At 42.2% G+C, this 20414-nt stretch overlaps 1 protein-coding gene across 1 annotated transcript in view; it reads left to right on the top strand.

Moving 5' to 3' along the window:
* The window catches only part of SLC45A2 (solute carrier family 45 member 2), a 28713-nt gene extending 18272 nt beyond the window's left edge, over window positions 1–10441 (top strand). Inside the window, exons 4-7 of the mRNA XM_084782129.1 lie at window positions 3048–3191; window positions 3824–3947; window positions 6205–6416; window positions 9719–10441. Of these exons, the coding sequence (XP_084638255.1) occupies window positions 3048–3191; window positions 3824–3947; window positions 6205–6416; window positions 9719–9943 (705 nt within the window). The 3' untranslated portion in view covers window positions 9944–10441. The remainder of the gene's footprint in view (window positions 1–3047; window positions 3192–3823; window positions 3948–6204; window positions 6417–9718) is intronic.
* Window positions 10442–20414: the final 9973 nt, after the last annotated feature.

Raw genomic sequence — 20414 nt, 5'->3', positions numbered from 1 at the left:
ATTTTCTCAATTTTCTCCAGCTTGTGTAAAGCTGACATAAAACTAGCCAATACACCAATTTAATTTTGGTCATGGTGTTTTATCACAGTAACAGAAAACAAGCCAATTTTAGATACTATCTAAAAACTAAAATCAATTTACAATAGCTATGAAAATTCTTAGGAATGATATCTGTAATTAAAAACTCTAAATCAATTATGAAAGATATTGAAAGCAAAATTAAATAGAAATTAGGAGAATTGGCATGATTGAATATCCATATTACTCAAAGCAATCTACAGATTCAATGCCATCTCTATCAAAATTTCAATAACTTTTTTCATTGATATAGAAAAAAAATCTTTAAATATATATAAAGCCATGAAGACAAGAGATATGGAAAACATGAACAAAAAGAGGAAATCTAGAGGCATTAATCACTTTACTATAAAGCCATATAATTAACAAAGCATGGTACAGACATGAAAAACCAACACACAGATCAAGGGAATAGAATAAACAACCAAGTATTAATCCTCAGATTTGATTGTTTGGCAAAAACAGCCAAAACAACCAATAGAAAAAAAAGACAGTCTTCAACCAATAGTGCTGGAATCTGTGTCTGCACATGTGGTAAAATGAAGGCTAGATTATCATAACATACCACATAAAAAGCCAGCTAGAATGAATCAAAAACTTAAACATAAGCCCCAAACTATAAAACAAGTAGAAGAACAACAGTGGGGGAAGCTGTGTGGCCTTAGTCAGGGGATAGAGATTTTTGGTTAGTTACCATGCCAAAGTATAAAGTAAGGATAAAGGCATGGGATTGCATGACACCAAAAGACCCCTGTGCAGCAAAGGAAACTCAACAGAGCGAACAGGCAAGGTGCCGAATAGGAGGGTGAATTTGTAAACGATACTCTGGCAAGCAGTTACTGTCCAAAAAGGAACTCAGCTCAGTAGTGGGCAAGCAAATGAGGGGCACCAGAGTTTGCTGTTGTTTTGGTTTGGATTTTGTCTGTGTGTATGAAGGGGAGCAGGTATATTTTGTTTCATTTTGTTTTGCTTTTTTATTTTATCATCTCATTATATTTTTTTTTGGTTTTGATTTTTGTTTTTGTTTGCTTGTTTTGGGATAGATAGATAGATAGATAGATAGATAGATAGATGATAGATAGAAAATTGTGGGTGATGAGGCATCTGCTTGTCCTATCTAGTGATTCTATAACATATACATATTTGAAAACATGATGCAGCATATCTCACTATTTTTCAGTTGAGTAACAAGAAGAAAAGCAAAGCAAACAACAGCAGTATCAGAACAGGCAAGGCCTATTGTACATAAGACCCTGTCTCAAAAACAAATAAAAATATACCAAAGTGTGCAAAGCTATAAAAAGAATAGGTATTATAAAAGAAACAAAGCAAGAATAAGAAAAGAAGCAAGGCATGACGGGCTCACAGATAAGCATGTGACACTTCTCTACGCTCATCCACGGCTGTCTCCAGCTATGCACATGGGGCCGGTATCAAACCCAAGGTCAAAGTTGACATTCTTTCTCACAGTCATTGGTTCCAAACTGAGGGTGGCTGCACAATTTAGAGCCAGAATTCTTTGGAACAGGAAGAGACATGAACTGTTAAGGAGTTCAAACTAGAGTTCATAAAAACTCATCTCTCATCCCAGCATGCTAAAAATAATTTGACTCTCAATGTCTGCCTCTTCTGCTTCAGAGAATACTTCTGTGTTTCTTTCCTGTGGACTCTGATCTTTTTTAAAAATTTTTTTAAAATGTTATTAATTTATTCAGATTACATCTAAATTTTTATTCCCATGACTTGTATCCTCCCATTCCTCCCTCCCTCCTGCTTTCAACCTATTCCCTTCCCCTAGGTCTATGACTGAGGGGGACCTCCTCCCCAATATATGGTCATAGACTATCAAGTCTCATCTTGGTATCCTGCTTATTCTTTCTTTGAGTGCCACCAGGCCTCACCACCAAGGGGTATTTATCTTTTATATGTGTGTATTTACACTGTTCACATTTTAAACTTAACAAAAAGCTCATTTACATATGTCCATCATTGGCAACAGTTGGAGAAGTGACTGGAGAGCAGGTGCCTCTCCGAGGACAGGGAGTTGATTAACTCTCTGCCTTAGCTTACTAAACACTGTTACAAATGTAGCAGCTTAAAACAGCATCCGTCAATCATCTCACAGTTTTATAGATCAAAAGTATTGGTGGGTTCCAGTGGGTTCTCTGCTGATCACTGCAGTCGCGATTTCAACAGTGCTGTATTCTCAGGTGGGGTTTCAGCCGGGCAGAACCTGCCTTCAAACACATTCAGGTCATTGGCAAAGCCCAGTTCCTTGTGAGGTTAGAGTTAGGTTCCAGTTTTCTGGTGGACTAGTGTCTAGGAGCTGCTCTAAGCTTTGAAGGACCACTCTTAACTTTTTTACACATGGCTCCTTCTGTTTCCAACAGCAGTCACTCTGAGTTCTGCTTCTGCTCCCAGCTGGAAAACAAAACAAAACAACTCCTCCTTCCTACTGGCTTGTGTGATTCATCTAGTATTAGCCAGTTATCTTCCTGTTAATTTCCTCAAGGTCCACTAACTAGTAACCTTAATTTTACTTTCCAGTTCCCTCCTTACACGTAACAAAACAAAAGTATAGGTACTGCCGAGACAAGAGATCATAAGCTTCCTCTTGAATTAGCCTACCATAGTCTAAGAATAATATTTATCTAAGCATTTGTTTAGACTTGTAGGCTTTGTCCTCTTACAGGAGTACCACTTAGAGTGTTAGCTGTTTCTTGTATCTTGGGCTCAGTGTAGCTCCATCCCAAGACTCCCCACCCTTAGGTTATGAAACTTATTTATGGGTCCAGGGCTGCTACATAGTCATTCACTTTTAATAGGCCACTATCAATGAGTTTAGCTCCATGGAAACCAGCTTGTGATGTCACATGATAATACTCAAGTGACATAGATGTAGCATGGCTGTTGCTCAGCATCTGCTGCTGGCTGGGCACCTACACTAAAGATCTATGTTCTTCTTTCAGAGTCAGAGGGCAATGTCGATGAGGTCACTTCTGAGGGCATTAGTGAACATGCCTTCCCATTACCGTTTCCTTTGCATCAGCCACCTCATTGGATGGACTGCCTTCCTGTCCAACATGCTCTTCTTCACAGATTTCATGGGGCAGGTAACTAATGTGTATGTCCACATCCTCATCGGGAGTTCCTTTTGTCCAGCCTTTGGAACAGGTGTAGCGAAGAATGCCTTTGGGGATTGTCATGGTAACTGGCTTACAGTTACAAGTCTAGAAGTAGGCTGCCGTAGCCTGTAAAACTAAATACTGTGAGATCTACCACTGTGTGATCAAACGTAACACATAGACAAGAGTAGATATGATCTTCAGAGCCCATGGCAAGCTTCATAAAAGAGGTATGCGCCATGGAAGGTATATGGCCATTCAGAGATAAGACAGGGCAAGAAAGAATTCTCAGTGGGAATAGAAATGCTGGGTGAAATGCAGATTTGGATGTCTGTTAGCTGTACTAGAGAAAGGCACTAAGTCAGACGGGGCCAGGTGTTAGGTTGAGAGATGGGATCACTAAAGATCACTCCAGAGAAGCGTAGTTTATATTTGATGCGTAGGTAGTATACTCCATGAAAGTCCTTGAAGGGGACATAATAGATGATAGGAGTGACCAGGTGATGTCTGATTGGACTCTATGCCTTAGGAAGGGCCCCCGTCCCCAAGGGTAGAGAAACACCAGAAGGTCTGCCTACCACACTGTGCTGACTACTCAACCACTGGAACGTCTCTTTCAGATCGTATACCACGGGGATCCCTACAGTGCACACAACTCCACAGAGTTCCTCACCTATGAAAGAGGAGTTGAGGTTGGATGTTGGGGCTTGTGCATCAACTCTGTGTTTTCTTCAGTTTACTCCTGTAAGTGTTCTTCTCCCAAGCGTGTCCTCAACTAGCTAGTGGCAGGAGCCGCAGTCTATTTTCTTCTCTTTAAAAGATTAGATTCTTGATACCTTTAAGGGAATCAGGAAAAACTGTTTTCTTTAAATTTTTTATTTTTTGTTTTTAGAAAGGATCGCACAAAGCATCATTTTTTTTTTTTGTAGTCAATTCTAGGACTCATTTTGCTTGCATTGTGTTTGTAACCAATGGGTTTCTGGGAAATATTTCTTAGAAAACAAAAGAGAATTTTGTGAACAAGATGGTGAAATATTGGATGGATGGTATGTGAATTCCAGCAGCTCCCTGTTCCACTGGAACAAGATCACTAGTGACTTCAAAGGTGTTTTGTAGACTTCATAGATGATTAAGCAGCTTTGTAGATGACCCCTAATTCCTCCTATAGACACCTTAACTTGTGTTTCCTCTGGAGTATTCATGTGTTCCTCCTGCTTCTCACCCCGCCATCATCTCCTTTGCTCACACAACACACATCATGAGTTCTCTGTTCTCAATTCATAGCATGGCAGCAGATGGAAACCCAGCATCTTCAGCTATGTAAAGCTCCACCCACAAGGTAACCTGGATGCCTAGGTGGAGAATAGTTATAGGAAACTGAACTTGTTTCCACATCATCTGCACAGCCAAGAAACAGCCTTCTAGCAGTTATTTCAATAACCGAGTGCTGAGATAGAGCTGACCTTTCTATCCCATGCTAGTATTCACACCTAATATTCAACGCATTAATTTCATCCTATGACAAAGACAGCATTGTTGAGGATGCGGCTGACTCTGAGTGTCATAGGCTGCAGAGGCAAGGGAATTTAGTTCTTGAAATGTATTGGCTTCTCTTCATGACCAAAGTGCTTTCCACCAGACTTTCAGCCTTTATAGCATTGTTATGGATGTTATAATGTTGTTATAGACATGTCCAAATATCTCCTTATCTTTCTTTGTCTCTCTTTGGCCTGACTAGATACCTAGACAAGAGCTGTGCATTGATGTCTTTTGAGCACCAAGACAGCTTAGACTGGATTTTCTGTGTAACTATAAATCATGAAACAAACAGGGTTTACAGGGACGATTATGACACTGACCTAGCTTTGCACTGCTTCCATTCTCCAGCCTCCCAGCAGAACTCCAAGCATGGGATGAATTTAACACAGGAAGTCATGTTGTCTGCTTATCTTTTCTACAGCTTGTCTTCCACCCAATGACCTGAGACTGTGCTTTGTTTCTTAGTTGATTCAAATGTAATACAGATTTTGTCTCTTGTCTACGCAGTATGAGTCCAGTGATAATTACAGTGGCTCAGCAACACTTCATTCTCAATAGGCATTTCTCACGCATCTATCATTTAGTCTCGTGTGAGTGACCAGATAGATTAAGGTAGAGGAGGTAACTCTTTCCCTGCATTTGTATCTGCAAATATATGCTAAGCAGAGAACCGAGGTCAAAGCTAACTATCTTTGGTCTACCCTGAAGTCAGTAAAATACAAATAGCCACACTAATTGGATATCAGCTATGTGCCCCGTGCTGAGTGATTTCTCATATATATTGCCTCATTTGATCCTGACTAACAACCTCCACTATAAAGAACTGTATTTTATTCCCAATAGTTTAGGTAAGAAAGCTGAGTTGATGAGCAGTTAAGAAACTTGTCTCAGTGAAGGAGCCAATGGGAGGGGGTGAGGAGACTGTGGGAACCCCTTCACAGCCTTCACAGGATTGACAAGACAGGGAAATGTCTGGAGGGAACCTCACATCTTTCTTACCTGTACAGACTGAATTGGATCGTTCTGTGAAACTTAGCTGATTTAATATACCTAACCAGACACTGGGGGGTGTGGTCAGGATAAGCATACGCTGCTCCTGGTGTCTTTTGGGCAGGATCTTTCTCATCAGAATGAACACGACTCTTCCTCTACATCTTTCATCCCTGGGTCCCCTCACCAAGGTTCTTTCAATATTTGCCTGCTAAACAGTACCTGGTTCTTCGCTATGGACAATAAAATCAGTGAGACAATTTCATGCTGTCTTTTATGCAAAGGATTTAGAACTGATCCCCAAATCCAGCTGTTTCTGGCACTCAGATAAGGAAGTGTTTTGTCCCTGACTCAGTATCAAAGGAAATCGTCTGAAAAAGAAAAGTGCATCTTCAAAAGAAAGGATTATCTGAAGTTATTGAAGATTATGAGGCACTGCCAGCTGTAATTTTCTCCTTTATTTTTCCTACAGACTTTCAGAAAGCTATGGTTTCCTACATTGGATTAAAGGGCCTTTATTTCATGGGATATTTGCTCTTTGGCCTGGGAACAGGATTCATAGGACTCTTTCCAAATGTCTACTCTACCCTGGTCCTCTGTTCTATGTTTGGTGTGATGTCCAGCACATTGTATACTGTGCCCTTTAACCTCATTGCCGAGTACCACCGTGAGGAGGAGAAGGAGGTGGGTAACAAAGGGAATTTACCCAAAGGATGGGGGAAGGGAGAGCTTTGGCAGAAGTGTGCTTAAACAATCATAACTATGTAGATGTGACTACAAACCTAGATGAGTTCTTCCTTCCTTGCTGTGAACCCTGATGCACCTTTTGAGTTATAGGATGACGATTGTGACTCCTAATTGTCTGACTGAGGAAGGTAGGCTTACTGATGCTGGGATATTAGTCCATGATCATACTGAGATGAAGGAAAAGGACCAAAGTCTTTTGCAACTACCCCATGGGAGCTTTCCAGTTCACCCCAGCATTTCTAGGTGCTCACCTTGATGCTGTCTCTGTCCTAAGCTCTACAGAGAAGCAAGGCAGCATTTCTTGGGACTTTAGGTGGGAGCTGAGACTTGATCCTTACCATGATTCCTGGAGAGAGGGGCAATCCACCTATGGCTTGGAATTCAGACTGTAAGGTAGGACCTTCAATGGGTCTCATGGCTGTAGCCCAGGAGTACAGTGCAGAAACCATTGAAACAGTCACCCAACCATTAAGGAGTTTTTCAGTTGTGGATAAGAGGGAGAAAATAGCCAGAGTCATTTAGAAGAGTTCAAAACCCAAACCAAACCAAACAAACAGCCCACTGGACATAGCCAAGGCTAGGGAAGCAGAAGAAAAACAGAATATCAAGAGAGACTAGGGAGGGTAGAAGGTTATAAGGAGGATGAGTAGCTGGAGGCGGAGGGGGGGGGACACCCATGAGCTGGAGCAGGCCTAGGGGTTTGGAGTAGAGGCGTGTGTGTGTGTGTGTGTGTGTGTGTGTGTGTGTGTGTGTGTGTGTGTGTGTGTGTGTGTGTGTGTAGGGCCAGGATGGGGGCTTTGAACTGTATAATGAGTACTATAGCAATCTGGAGGCCAGCATGGACATGGATATATAACCACAGGTAGATGTTAATGGAGAGCCATATGTCCCTTCTGTCCGAGGCAAGGGAGATGACTCCTTTTGGCAGAGAGTAAACTGTTCCGGAGGAGTGCTGGCTTTTATCTAACTACCAGGAATCCTTCTGTAGTCTGACCTGAGTGGGGCCTAGCCTTCCATTTCTGGATGTGTGCACTGAGTTTTGGAGTTTGGGGAATTAGAATTTCCTTTGGACTTGACAATGAGAAGTGTGGGGCGTTCTGTTCTAGAATGATTGCCTCGTTTCATAAAAAGGTGCAACAGTCTCTCTGTGCACACTGACTTCCGCTTCTTTAAATGAAGCAATGATGAAAAAATTGAGAACAGGAACCGTGAGTTGAATCCATCTCAGCCTGAAACCATAAAACAGCGAGTGCAAGTCTGTGCACTCATCTTGTGTCTAGCATCATTCGATCTGGCATGTGCAGCAAGGCAGAGCTGCACCAGGAGCTGAGTCCTTCCAAGCAAGAGTGGTGGCTGCTCTTATCCCCTAGTAAAAATTGCAGTGCATCATGGGGGAAGGGCTGCTGTTTAAAAAAAAAAACAGTCACCAGAAAATCTTCCTTCTTTTGGAAAAATTTACTGGCAGCAGAATGTAGAAGCTGATGACATGGCCATCCCATGGTTATGGGGAAGGTTTTCATTGTAGACATGAGAGAGAGAGAACAGCCAGAGGCATCTAGGAGAGTCCAGAATAGAGAGAAGTAGTAGGATGAAGCATGGCCAGCAGACTGAGCATGGGAGAGCAGAGAAAGGGGGAGGGGAGAGAGAGAGAGAGAGAGAGAGAGAGAGAGAGAGAGAGAGAGAGCACAAGCGAAAGAGTGAGCATAGCCAAAATAGCAGGGTTATAAGGACAATGAATATAGCTGGCAGGAAGGAAGGCCATTTGCTGGAGGGGTTAGGGTAGGGGTGAGGGTGGGAAGAGCACATTAGCACGGACTCCGCAGTGTGTAACAGCATCACTCTGGTATGATAAGAGGCAGCACAGACAGCCATTTGCCCCTTCTGCTAGTGACAAGGGAAATGGCTCCTTTGCTAGAGGGGAAACAGCTTCGCAAGCTCCTGAGGAGTGCTGGCTTTCGTCTAACCCCATAATCTGCAGTTTCCTTTGGGCCTGACACAAAGTAAACAAAACGTACGGTGAGCTCACTTTTATAAGAGGTGATGGTCCCATGAGGTTCAGTAATAACAATGTCCAAATGTGTTCTTTTAAAGTGGCTTCCTTCATATTTCTTCTGTCCACGCCCCCACCCTATGCATGCTATGTTATCACTCTTGCTAGATTTTTAAAAATTTAACTTTTCAATATTTTAAAATGAAAACCAAGCAAATATGAATGTGTTTTCATATATACCCATTTTTTTATTGAGAGGATAATATTCATTTTTTTCTTCAAAAGGCTTATTTTATTTAAAAGTAGAGAGAACAATCATTCAGGCACCAGATAGCCTTATCAGTGAAGTGAAAAATGATATCTACTACGTAAAGCAGGTAGGAAAGAAACCATGAATGTATATACTGTGCTCAGCATAGCACCTACTTAATAGCTCACAGGTCTCCAAAAATGACAGCCAGTGCTGTTGTTGTCCTGTGGATAATGACAGTAGTACTTGCACCTTGGTGGGTGTTAATGACAAAATAAGGTGCTGGCTGCAAAGCAGCCTTGCACAAGGCCTAGCGTGTAAGAGACACCACATGGCAATATGAGCCAATTGGAGTCAAATATCTACAGAATAACCAGGCCGTGAAGGGGTTGAACCTGGCTTCTCCTATGTTTAAAAGTAAGTTAGCATTCTTTTGAAAATGTTTGGCTTTTTAACACCATGGAAGAGAAAAGATTCGGGTTGGTGCTTTGAGTTTCTGCAATATTGTGTTTATTTACTTCTTACAAAGAATTCTGACTATATTAATGTTTAAGCCAAAAGTTCATTAACAGTGGAGGAAAAGGCTTCCTTGCATATCAGGAAGACAGCATCAATGGAGTTCCCTGAGTCCCTCAATTAGGAATTAGCAGACTGTAGCCTGCTGGTCAAAGGCAGCCTGCTGCTTGCTTTTCAACAGTTTGTAAGATAAGAATCCCTTTAAGTTTGTAAAAGATTGAAAACAAAATTAAAGAAGATGCTGCTTTGTGACACTGAAAAATAACATGAAATCTAACACCAATGCCCATAAGGTTGCATTAGAATGCAACTTATTCTTGCACAAGCGTTAAGCTGTGAAAGCAGAGCCAAATAGTTACAACCAAGAACCCGTGAAGCAGAGAGGTATCTACCATTGGGCTCTTCACAGAGAAAGTACACTGACCCCTGACCCTGTGTGGAAATGCCTTGTAGGTCAATTGCTGTTCCTGTGTTCCCTTGCAGATGCAGCAGGGAGCCCCTGGAGGCCCTGGCAGCTGTGGGAGAGGCAAAGGTTTGGACTGCGCTGCTCTCACCTGCATGGTGCAGCTGGCTCAGATCTTGGTTGGCGGTGGCCTGGGCTTCCTGGTCAACATGGCTGGAAGTGTTGTCGTTGTGGTGATCACAGCCTCTGCAGTGGCGTTCATAGGCTGCTGCTTTGTGGCTCTCTTTGTTAGATACGTAGATTAGGGTTACAAAGAGACACCATGGACCCAAACCTCAGACAGATGAAGCCCATGGTAAGAGAACAGGTTTTCTTCCTCAGGCTCCTGAGCTTTGGGGCCTATATACCCCATGTTGGGATTTCACCTTGCATGCACACATGGGAAAAGGTGGTGGCAGTGGTGGGATTGCCTGCCACACTGCATCTTCCCTACTGCTCCTCAGTGCAGACATAGGAAAGGCAAGCCATGCTTCTCAAGGGGCATTTCAAGCCTTGGTAACACCTGAGGAACAAATCAATCCCACTTGTGATGCTTGTAATGTCATTTTTAAAAGAAGACAATCTGTATAGCTTTGGGAAATCACATATTTCTTCAAATTCAGAAGTACTTGAAATATTGCCAATTGCTCTTCTCATGGTGTGGATTTATTCAGATTTAATTTGTGCATAATTAATTCTTGTTAATGTATGGCATTCTTAACAAGTCTGCTTTGAATGTCTCATTCTGGAAACTGCAACTTATAAGTGTTCATTCATCTCATTGATGCAGTAAAAACATTTTTTTGAGTTTGTTTCTTTATTTCATCCTGTGCAATTAACACTTTCAAGAAGCAATTCCTGAGTTTTTCCTATGGTATTCTGCCTCACCCCCCAATTAAGCACTTCTCTTCTCTCTCTCTCTCTCTCTCTCTCTCTCTCTCTCTCTCTCTCTCTCTCTCTCTCTTCCTTCCTTCCTTCCTTGGACACAGACAGGGTTTCTCTGTGTATCCCTGGCTGTCCTGGACTCGCTTTGTAGGCTAGGCCAGTCTCAAAATCACAGAGATCCACCTGTGTCTGCCTCCCTAAGTGCTGGGATTACTTATCCATGCCTATATAAGGCTTGCACGGAACCTGCAGAGTTTCATGTAATTCTTAAGTATAATTCCAAGGAATGTTTTGGTCTTTGAAGACTTGGGAATAAACACATGAATGAATGGTCCAGCTGGGACTGTGTCCCATTGCCTAGGGCCATCCTACTTAGATCTTAAAGAGGTCGCCCATAGCCACCACTGATCAGCCACTGGGTATGGCCTTTATTACTACGAATGATCAAACATCATTGATTCAGGGGAAAAGGTTAACACAGGAAGAAGCAAATTTTACTGTATCTGTGCACAATGTTGATTTCACAATATTTGGTAGAGTACTGAGTTGAGTACTCAGCTAGAGCAATCTCTGTCTGTCTATCTACCTTTCACTCTCTGTCCTATCTGTTTGTCTCTTTCTTTTTGTCTTTCTCTCTCTCTGTGTACTGTCTTGGTCTCTCTATTTCTTGTCTGTCTGTCTGTCTGTCTGTCTGTCTGTCTGTCTCTCTCTCTCTCTCTCTCTCTCTCTCTCTCTCTCTCTCTCTCTCTCTCTCTCTCTCTCTCTCTCTCACACACACACACACACACAAATACTTTAACCTCAAAGAGCATGTATAACCCCATGCAGGAAGAGCGGGTGCTTTCCGAGGTGCTGAACTCTGATACCCAAGGAGGCAGCTTCCACTCGCAACTCCCCTTTTCTTTTTTTTTCTTTAAATTTTTTTTATTAATTTATTCGTATTACATCTCAATTGTTAGCCCTCCCCCTGTTTCCTCCCATTCTTCCCTTCTTCCCACTTCCCCCCTTCTCCCCCCCCCCATGTCTGTGATTGAGGGAGACCTCCTCCCGCTATGTATGCTCTTAGGATATCGAGTCTCTTCTTGGTAACTTGCTATCCCTCCTCTGAGTGCCGCCAGGCCTCCCCATCCAGGGGACATGGTCAGAAAAGTGGCACCAGAGTTCATGTGAGAGTCAGATCTCACTCTGCACTCAACGGTGGAGAATATCATGTTCATCGTCTAGGTCTTGGTAGGGGTTCGAAGTTTACTGCCTATATTCTCCTTGGCTGGTGCCTTAGTTTAAGGAGGACCCCAGGACCCAGATCTGCCTGTCATAAAGTTCTTCTTGTAGGTTTCCAGGACCCTGTGGGTCCTACTATTTCCCCATTCTTCCATGCTACTCTCGCCTAAAGTCTCAATAGGATGTCCTCTCCTCTGACCCACTTTCCTGGTAAGTAAAGTTTTTCATGGTACGTATCCCTTGGACTAGTGTTTTGATATAAGTGAGTATATACCATTTGTCTCTTTTTGCTTCTGGGTGAACTCACTCATTATGATATTTTCTAGATCAATCCATTTGTCCACAAATTTCGGGAATTCCTTGTTTTTAATAGCTGAGTAGTATTCCATTTTCTTGATCCAGTTGAAAACGGAATGGTCTTAGTCTTTTATTTTCTCGTGTGCCTGGAGTAAGCCTGCTTTCTTCCTTTATTATTCTTATCATAGCCAGTTTTGTTTTTGTTTTGCCTTTCCCTCTATCACTTTCACATTAAAATCACCCAGCCTACACAAGAGTGACACCCTTTCTTCTTTAAGTCAAATAACAATTAAGCTTTTCCTAACACTCGAATTGAAGCCCCATATCCTTTTAATTGGATGATCACTTACCTTGTGCCAGACCGGCAGAATTCCAAGGGTTGGTATTTGCCTAGAACTGGGTGTATTTTAAGATCTGAGGGCATGTGGTGGTTGTGGTGTCACTTTCAGCGTTACAGTTTACTTAAGTGCCAGACTAGCTGCTCTGATGTACACCACACTTTTAAAAAAAGGACTTAAAGAAGTTGGAGTGTTTTCTTTACGGAAGAATTAAACTGAAGTGCATGTATGCTAAGCATGCAGCAATTGTCCTTACTTCTCGATAATACAGGGCTCATGACTTTACTGACAGTAATCAAGGGCGTCATATGGAGTGGGAGAGATGAAGCCACTTAATCAGACAAAAACATTTTTAAAATGGAAACAGGTACTCAACAGTCTTAGTTTAACAATCTTAATTCCAAAGCCCACTTTAAAGGCCACTTCCCTGCAGACGCTGCATTTCTCTGTTTTACCAATAGAGGACGCCAGAGCTCTAGTAAAAATCAAACCAAACAGCCTTTGCTCAGTTCTGAACTGAAGAAGCATCCTTGCCTTTATAATTTTATGGTTTTTGCGGATCTCTTCGTATTCTGGCTTTATAGCCTCATCTTCAAGCTCATGTTTTCATTTTTAAAAAGCCATTTTTTCCTTGGCCATTGTTTCCTTTTTGTTTGCATTTCAAGAGCTATCGAAAAAACAAGGAAGCCTGTGGCAATACCAAAAGCCCTCTACAGTTAACTTTTTAGCGTGTTCTCTCATTCAAGAAGTACTATTTAGTACTGCTTTGTGCTAAGTATTATTCCATGCCTAGAAGACTTCGTGGTAAATACAATCTCTTAGAGTTCACATTTGGCTAGGTGACACAAATATGTAGGAGTTGTGTGATTATGATTGCAAGAAGGAAAACAAAGTAAAATGAATTATAAAACATCTACAAGGAAATATGAACTTTCTGAGCACACTTATTTAACAACAAGGGTCACAGCTCTTCAAATTAGACTTTTAAAAAAATCAATATTATTTTCCAACTATGTTTTTCTAATGAGATAAGGGTTTTTCTCTCTAGAAAACTGTTAATAAATGATGTGCCTTAGAAACTATAATGTCTTAGGGGAAGGGAAATTCAGTGCCATTAGTGAAGAAGGAATTTTGTGAATGAAGACGCCAGCTGGGAAGGACAGGGGACTAAACGTACCTAACACAGGTATGGCAAGTGGAACCAGTGGTGTATGAGTCGGATAATGCCTAGCCAAAGACCTTTGCTCCTCAACATCAGAGAAAAGCATGCAACAGGTCAGTGTTGCACGCCCACACCATCCACTTAGTTGTATGGTGGCTAGGGTGGAAGGAACAAAGAGGAACATTCAGGCAGTTAAAAAGCTAAAGCCCCACCATGGCCGAGGTGGTTGTACTTTGACCTGTGATGGAGAAGAGCAAAATGAAATTTATACAGACACTCTGAAAACTGACTACCCGGACCTTGATGGACAACATGCAAGGGGTGCAAGCAAGTGGGAGACAAGAGCCCTTGAGATTCGTCTTTGCATCTGAGGTAGGTAGGGACAATGAGAAGATGAAGTGATGGGAGAGTGACAAACTCAGATTGGACATATGACACTGCAAATGCCTATATGACTATCCGTGAGAACTTGGAGGTCAATGGGTATATAGGTTAGTATTATTTATACAGAGTTCTGCCTGCATGTACACCTGCATGCCAGAAGAGGGCACCAGATCTCATTGTAGATGGTTGTGAGCCACCATGTGGTTGCTGAGAATTGAACTCAGGACCTTTGGAAGAGCAGACAGTGCTCTTAACCCATCTCTCCTGCTAAGAAGCTATGATCTAAAGACAGATTGTGCTACAAGAGCAGTGTACCGGAAGATATGGAAACAATCCTTCATGACCTCATTCCCATTTCGAGGAAAATAACTCGAAGGGCCTTGCCTTCAGGCAGGAGGTAGAAGTGTGTGTATAGAGAAGTGCCATAGTACACTGTCATAGGCTAGGAACATACTCTTCTCAGCATTGGTGCTACACATCCTCCCAATTGGAGAGCCTTGTCCTGATGCTCTTCAGTTAAACAAAAATGAAGTCGATAACACCAGACAGATTGACCCTGTTTTGCTCAGACACCACATACAAACTTGGGAGAGAAAAACCTGTTGGGGGGGGGCTGTGAAATGCCATTAGGTGTGCTGTTAAAAATAGTGCCACATCATATGATTTTCCTACTGGAAAGTTGAACCCTTGGTAATTTGTTGATACTGTTTGAGAGTATAACCTTGTGGAAAATGAAGATAGGGAGTCCTTTTTTTCAGCAGTTTGGTTTTAAGTCAGCCTTGGCTCATTTCCCACTTCCAATGAATTATTCTGATTATCATGGTTTATCACTGTGGGTGTTCACATGTCCAGCTGTGTTCTTTGGCTGGCCCTGTCAGTGTTAAAGATGGCCTTGCAAATATTTCCTCTCCTTTTCCATGTCAAAATATTTCAATCTTACTTATACTTCAAGATTAGACAAAAAAAATGCTACAGTTTAGAGAAAGGTTCCCCAGTTCACTGAAAACAGAGCGTCATTCCCACGTCATCAGCTCTTCTCTTGAGGCACACATCCGACATAACTGATTCTGTGGCTGTTTCTGTATAGTTCCTCCTGCTGGGAAAGTATGTGTTATGAACATTCTTGAAGCTCATAGGCACAAAACATGTTTTTAAAAGAAAGACTTAATATTAATGATCCAAGCTTCCAAGTCAAAACACTGGAAGAAAACCAATGAATTACCTCCATAATGTAGAACCAGAGAAATGCAGGCTTGTATTAGTAATTGACTTTTTTTGCTACTAGGTCATAGAAATATAGGTGGCAAGTTCCCAAGAGAGCATCTTGGGGTGCTAGGGAAGAGGCTAGCTAATTTGTGTGTGTGTGTGTGTGTGTGTGTGTGTGTGTGTGTGTGTGTGTGTGTGTGTAAAAGCCTCTAATGTCATTGCTGCTCAGCTCAGCTCATCACAAACATAGATCTTCACAGTGTTGTGCATTCTCTTGTCAATATAATATCCCCAACTCTGAACCACAGGAATATTAACTCACGCATCATTCACCACATCTTGAAGCAACTTCTCTCCTTTTCTTTTCCCACCACATATGTTCTGTTTGCTCACGTGGGCATTTCTTGTCTTATTTCTGTTGCAAGAACCACAAATTATCTTTATTAAATATTTTGTGTCATCTTAAGCTTTACATTTCTTTTGAAAATTTATATACATGTATATAATACATTTTTGCTCATTTCCTTCTTTCATGCCTGCCCCTCACCCACTGATGCCTTTCTTTCCCATGTGTCTACATTCATAACCCACACCCCACTGAGTTTAACTGCAGTTACTTGCATGAACATGGCTTGGGCATTATTTACAGTGGGCAACTTCAGTGGCTACTTGACTGAGAAGATGCTGTGAGCACTGGTAACCGTTAACTTGCCCAATGTCCTTCAGTGGGCATTGGAGGAAGTCTTGAAATCTTTCCCTATGCAAGATGAAATGGTCATGGGCACGGTTTTATGCAGGTAACCACTGCTGAGACCACGGTGTCCAAGAGGCGCTGTTTCCCAGCACTCTTCTCCATCTTCCGGCTCTTACATTCTTTGTGTTCAGCTTCCTTGATGTTCCCTGAGCCTTCAAGGGGCTGATAGAGATGTCTTATTTAGGACAGAGCACTCCATAGTCATGTATTTCCAACACTTTGACGTTGAACTACTGATAAGTCTTGGAAAATTTGTAGTTCTCTGTGTTCCCAAAAGAGAATCAATCATTTTTCTATGTTCCCATAGGATTTTACGTGAACATCCACTATTGTGATTATTTCTCACTTAACCATTACAATAAGCTCTAAACTGAATGCATATTGGGAATTGAAGCCATGTCTAATCCAGTTTTGTATCCTCAGCTTTTGATGTAGTGCCTGCAAAGCTATAAGGAGCTTGAACCCATGGACGAGAGTCATTGACTCCAGTTTTTTTCCTGACCACTAACACCAACTAACAATAAGAAAGCGATTTCAGTTAGTATACCCTACAGTAATAAGAAAATTCTGCTTCAAATTACTTCTCCACGTCTCCTCATTATGCCTTACACAACATTAAAGCTGTCATTTTCAATGCATAGGGAACTGTTTTTGCATTGTGAGGTGAAGGAGAGATAAACCTGCTTTTTAGGATCCCAAGTGTGGGATTGGAACGGTCTTGTGAGAGAACAGGTGAGGGTAATCTACTAGAAGACCAACCACCTTGTGCGGGTGCTTAATTGTTGCCAGCTGAAAAGATCCCATGAACAGACCCTGGGAGGAGATATATAAATGAGCCCAGAACTGGAGGCGGGGCTTTTTGGAGACTTGGGATAGTTTTGGCTGTTCATCACTGCACTTTGAGATGCTCCTAGAGAGAACCACTCGAGAGTAAGGCTTCGGGGCTCCGGCTCCTACTGAGGTTCTGGGTTCTGGTTACACTAGGTTCCAGCAGAAGAAATCCCGCTGATTGTGCCAGGAGGACCACTCCTCGGAACTGATATCCTTACAGTTTTGTTACTGTGTCCATTAATCCTCATTTCCTATTGTTTTGGTTATGCTCAGTCACTAAGTTGTTAATAAAATATATTGGTTAAGAGAATTGAGCCTACAGTGAGGCCTGCACAGGTCTCATTAGCAGTAAGGTTTCTATAGTTAGGCTAACACTCAGGCCTGGTTCCCAGTCAAAGACCTAATGAGGACTTGTTCCAGAGGACGATATTGAAACTGGTCTTCGTTGCTTCTCTAGCATTTTGAAGACAGACTAAAATATTAATTCGACTATCACTCTAAGTCAATTAAACCTAGCTGATTTTCATGTACAGCTTATAGGTTCGTGTGTGTGTGTGTGTGTGTGTGTGTGTGTGTGTGTGTGTGTGTGTGTGTGTGTGCATGAATGTAACTGTGCAGGAGCACACAAATGGTGTATGTGGAGGGCATACATGCCATGGTGTACATTTGAAGGTCAGAGGACAGCTTTACTAATTAATTAAAATCGTTTTATGTGTAGGAAGGTTTAGCTAGCATGTACATCTGTGCACCATGTGCATCCTTCGTGCTAGCAGAGGCCGGAATAATATGTTGAATTCCCTCTGACCTGCATCCTCTGGAAGAGCAACCAGTGCTCTTTCTTCCACTAAGAGGCATTTCTTGAGCCTCAGAAAACAACTTCCGCGGGGTTAGTTCTCTTTTTCCACCTTTAGGTGGGCTCCGGGGATTACACTCAGGTCTGCAGGCTTGCATTGGCCAGCGCTGTACCAGACCTCCATTCTTCTAAGCAGCTCAGTGGTCACTCAGAGTTTCCACCTCTCTCCCATGTTTCAAGGAAGTGTGACTTTCAAGGAACTGAGATTCCATACTAAGTCTCACCTTCCACATGTCATTATAAGAGGAAATAAAGGAGCTGTATAACTCCACAAGCTCCACAAGCTCCATGAATCCAGCCAGCCTCTCCCATATTTACCGTATTCAAAATGAACTAAAGTCTGATCAGCAAGATGTGGCTGGTTGGCTAGTTGGAATCAGGACATTTGAAACCAGAGAGGAATCTGGTCTGTTGACAAGGAGCGGCCACTGGTGCCATTTAGGTTTAAAACTGATGCAGTTGACACTTAGGACATCTGATCCCAGCATGTCTGACAGCTTTCTCTTGTCCCCTTTTTAATCAATCCTGCCCATTGGCCTGCTCACTGTGGAGTGCCTCTGTCACTGTAGAGTAAGTAGTTTTTTTCCAAATGCCTTAACGCATGCCAGAAGTCAAGAGGGATGTCTCCCCCCTCCCCCCCGGCCAATAAGGCAGATTACCACAAGCAGGGCATTTAATGTGATATAACTGTCACCTGGTCCTCAGTCTCATTAATTGTTCCGGCAATGGTCTTTGTGACAAGAGCACCTAATTTAGGGTTATGTGTGACATTCTGTTGTCAAGTCTCTTTTACATCCTTCCCTCTAGAAAATTCCCTTCGACTTTTCTATTTTTCCTTGATTTTTATGGCCTTTAAAGTAAAATGCCAATTGTTTTGTGTGATGCCCTGCAATTTGTGAACATGTAAAGTCTCCTCTCTGCTAGATTTCGGTTAGGTATCTTTGGCAGTGATATTATGTAAGCGATGCTGGCTTTCTCATCGCAGCCGAACAGGTAGTCCGCAGCTTCCACTCCCTGCATCACTGGTTATGTTTATGTTACTAACGTGCCTGAGGTGATGCCATCTAGATAATCTTTATCCCACAGGATGCATTTGGCCCATATAATTAATAAATATCTCAGAGGATATATCTGAATATTATGTGGAGTTCCCCATCTTCAACAGCTTTTCTATTCAATTAATGTACCTGGATCAGTACAGATTGTTACTTTTTTTTATTATAGGGTTAACTCGTTTTTGCTGTTACAGATTGTCTGCTGATACTTGACAGACGGCAACCCTGCCACACTGGCTCCTCTTCCCAACTGCCACCAGCTCATCTCCAGTAAAGCTTCTTGGGTTTTTAAAAGCAGGTTCATCCATTTTCTAAGTCTTAGCGTTGTAAGGAGCACCAGTCCTTTAAGAAGACAGCGGTAGTTAGGGCCTGTGATCAGGCGTGTACATTGCTTCCAGGGGCTCATTTCTCTAATGACCTTAAGTTAGACAGGCTTAGGGAATATGTGTATGCATACACACATGCTGGAACTACCATGCGCACGCCTGTTTTCATCTCTGCGTGCATCTATACGCACAACACTACTTACTGGCCTATATCAGCACCTTAATTTCCATTTCAGGGCTCATTTGACTTTCTTCTCTGTTCGTATTCTACTTCTATTTACTGTCAGGAAGAAAGCTGGTTCCTGTTATTGCTACTATATATCCTTACTCCATCAGTCTCCCCGCACGTAACCAATCACAGCCATCAGCTGTCACCATCACCTCACCTGTTTTACCCTGCTTCTTGACCTTTTCTCAGATGGATGCCCTCCTCCTCCTGCTGTCTCTGATATCTTGCATTGTGCTGTGACAGCTGCCTCCTTTACATTGCCCAGATCTTGACAAGTTGCCACAGGCTTCTTGTCTTCCTCTCACCTCACTTGGCCTCTGTCTGTCTGGCTGATCTCTGTGCTGGCTGGTTTTGGTCAAGTCATCGGAAAGGAAGGAGCCTCATTGAGAAAACACCACCACAAGATAGGGCTGTAGACCAGCTATTGATACCTTGGGTGTGGTATAGGGTCTGCAAGGAACTAGCTTTTTTAAAAACCACATTTGGGTCTCATGGGTTGTTATCAGCAGGGGAGTCTCCTCACCTATGTCTGAGCACTAAGCTTAGCAGCTAAGGGCCCACAGGGGTGTAAGCCAAACAAGCCCTTTCCTCCCCAAGTTGCTTTGGTCATTTAAAAAAAAAATCACAGCAACAGTAACCCTGACTAAAACAATTTCTTATGTGCATTCTCACCTGACAGTGTAGCTTTTGGTTAGGCTTAAATTATGCACAAGGACAGTGGCTTCAACATACTGCAGCATTTTTACCTAAAGCTATACATTCTGTTTGAAGTGTGCTGTTTCCTGAAGCCAACAGTATGTTTCATTAATCAGGATGCCATAACCCTTTAAGTCATGTCTTTCAAAAGGACATTGCTATGACATTGCTTCATTAATTAAAGTTTCAGAAGGATGGCCCCTTCAGAATGGCTCCCCTTAACTCTGAAGCCAGGAAACTTCATATAACCTGCAACAAATAGGGTCTTTAAGCTGTTTTGAGAATACAAACCTGGGGTGTGGGAGTGTGTAACAGGGTTTCTGTTGATTTTTGACCCACTTACCTAGACAATACAATTGGTTGGAAGAGTAAAAGTGAATTGATACTCCCAAAGGCTATAAGGATCAATTCCCAAAGCCCTTCTTCCAAGGGCTACAAAGAGGTTTATAAAGAACATAGTGTGTGAGACAGTGGTGGTGGTATTTAAACAGAATTGACAG

This window comes from Acomys minous, assembly GCF_964271855.1.
Source record: "Acomys minous genome assembly, chromosome: 5".
Lineage (NCBI taxonomy): Eukaryota > Metazoa > Chordata > Mammalia > Rodentia > Muridae > Acomys > Acomys minous.
The sequence above is the reverse complement of the archived record's forward strand: the minus strand, read 5'-3'. Positions and strand labels throughout refer to the sequence as shown.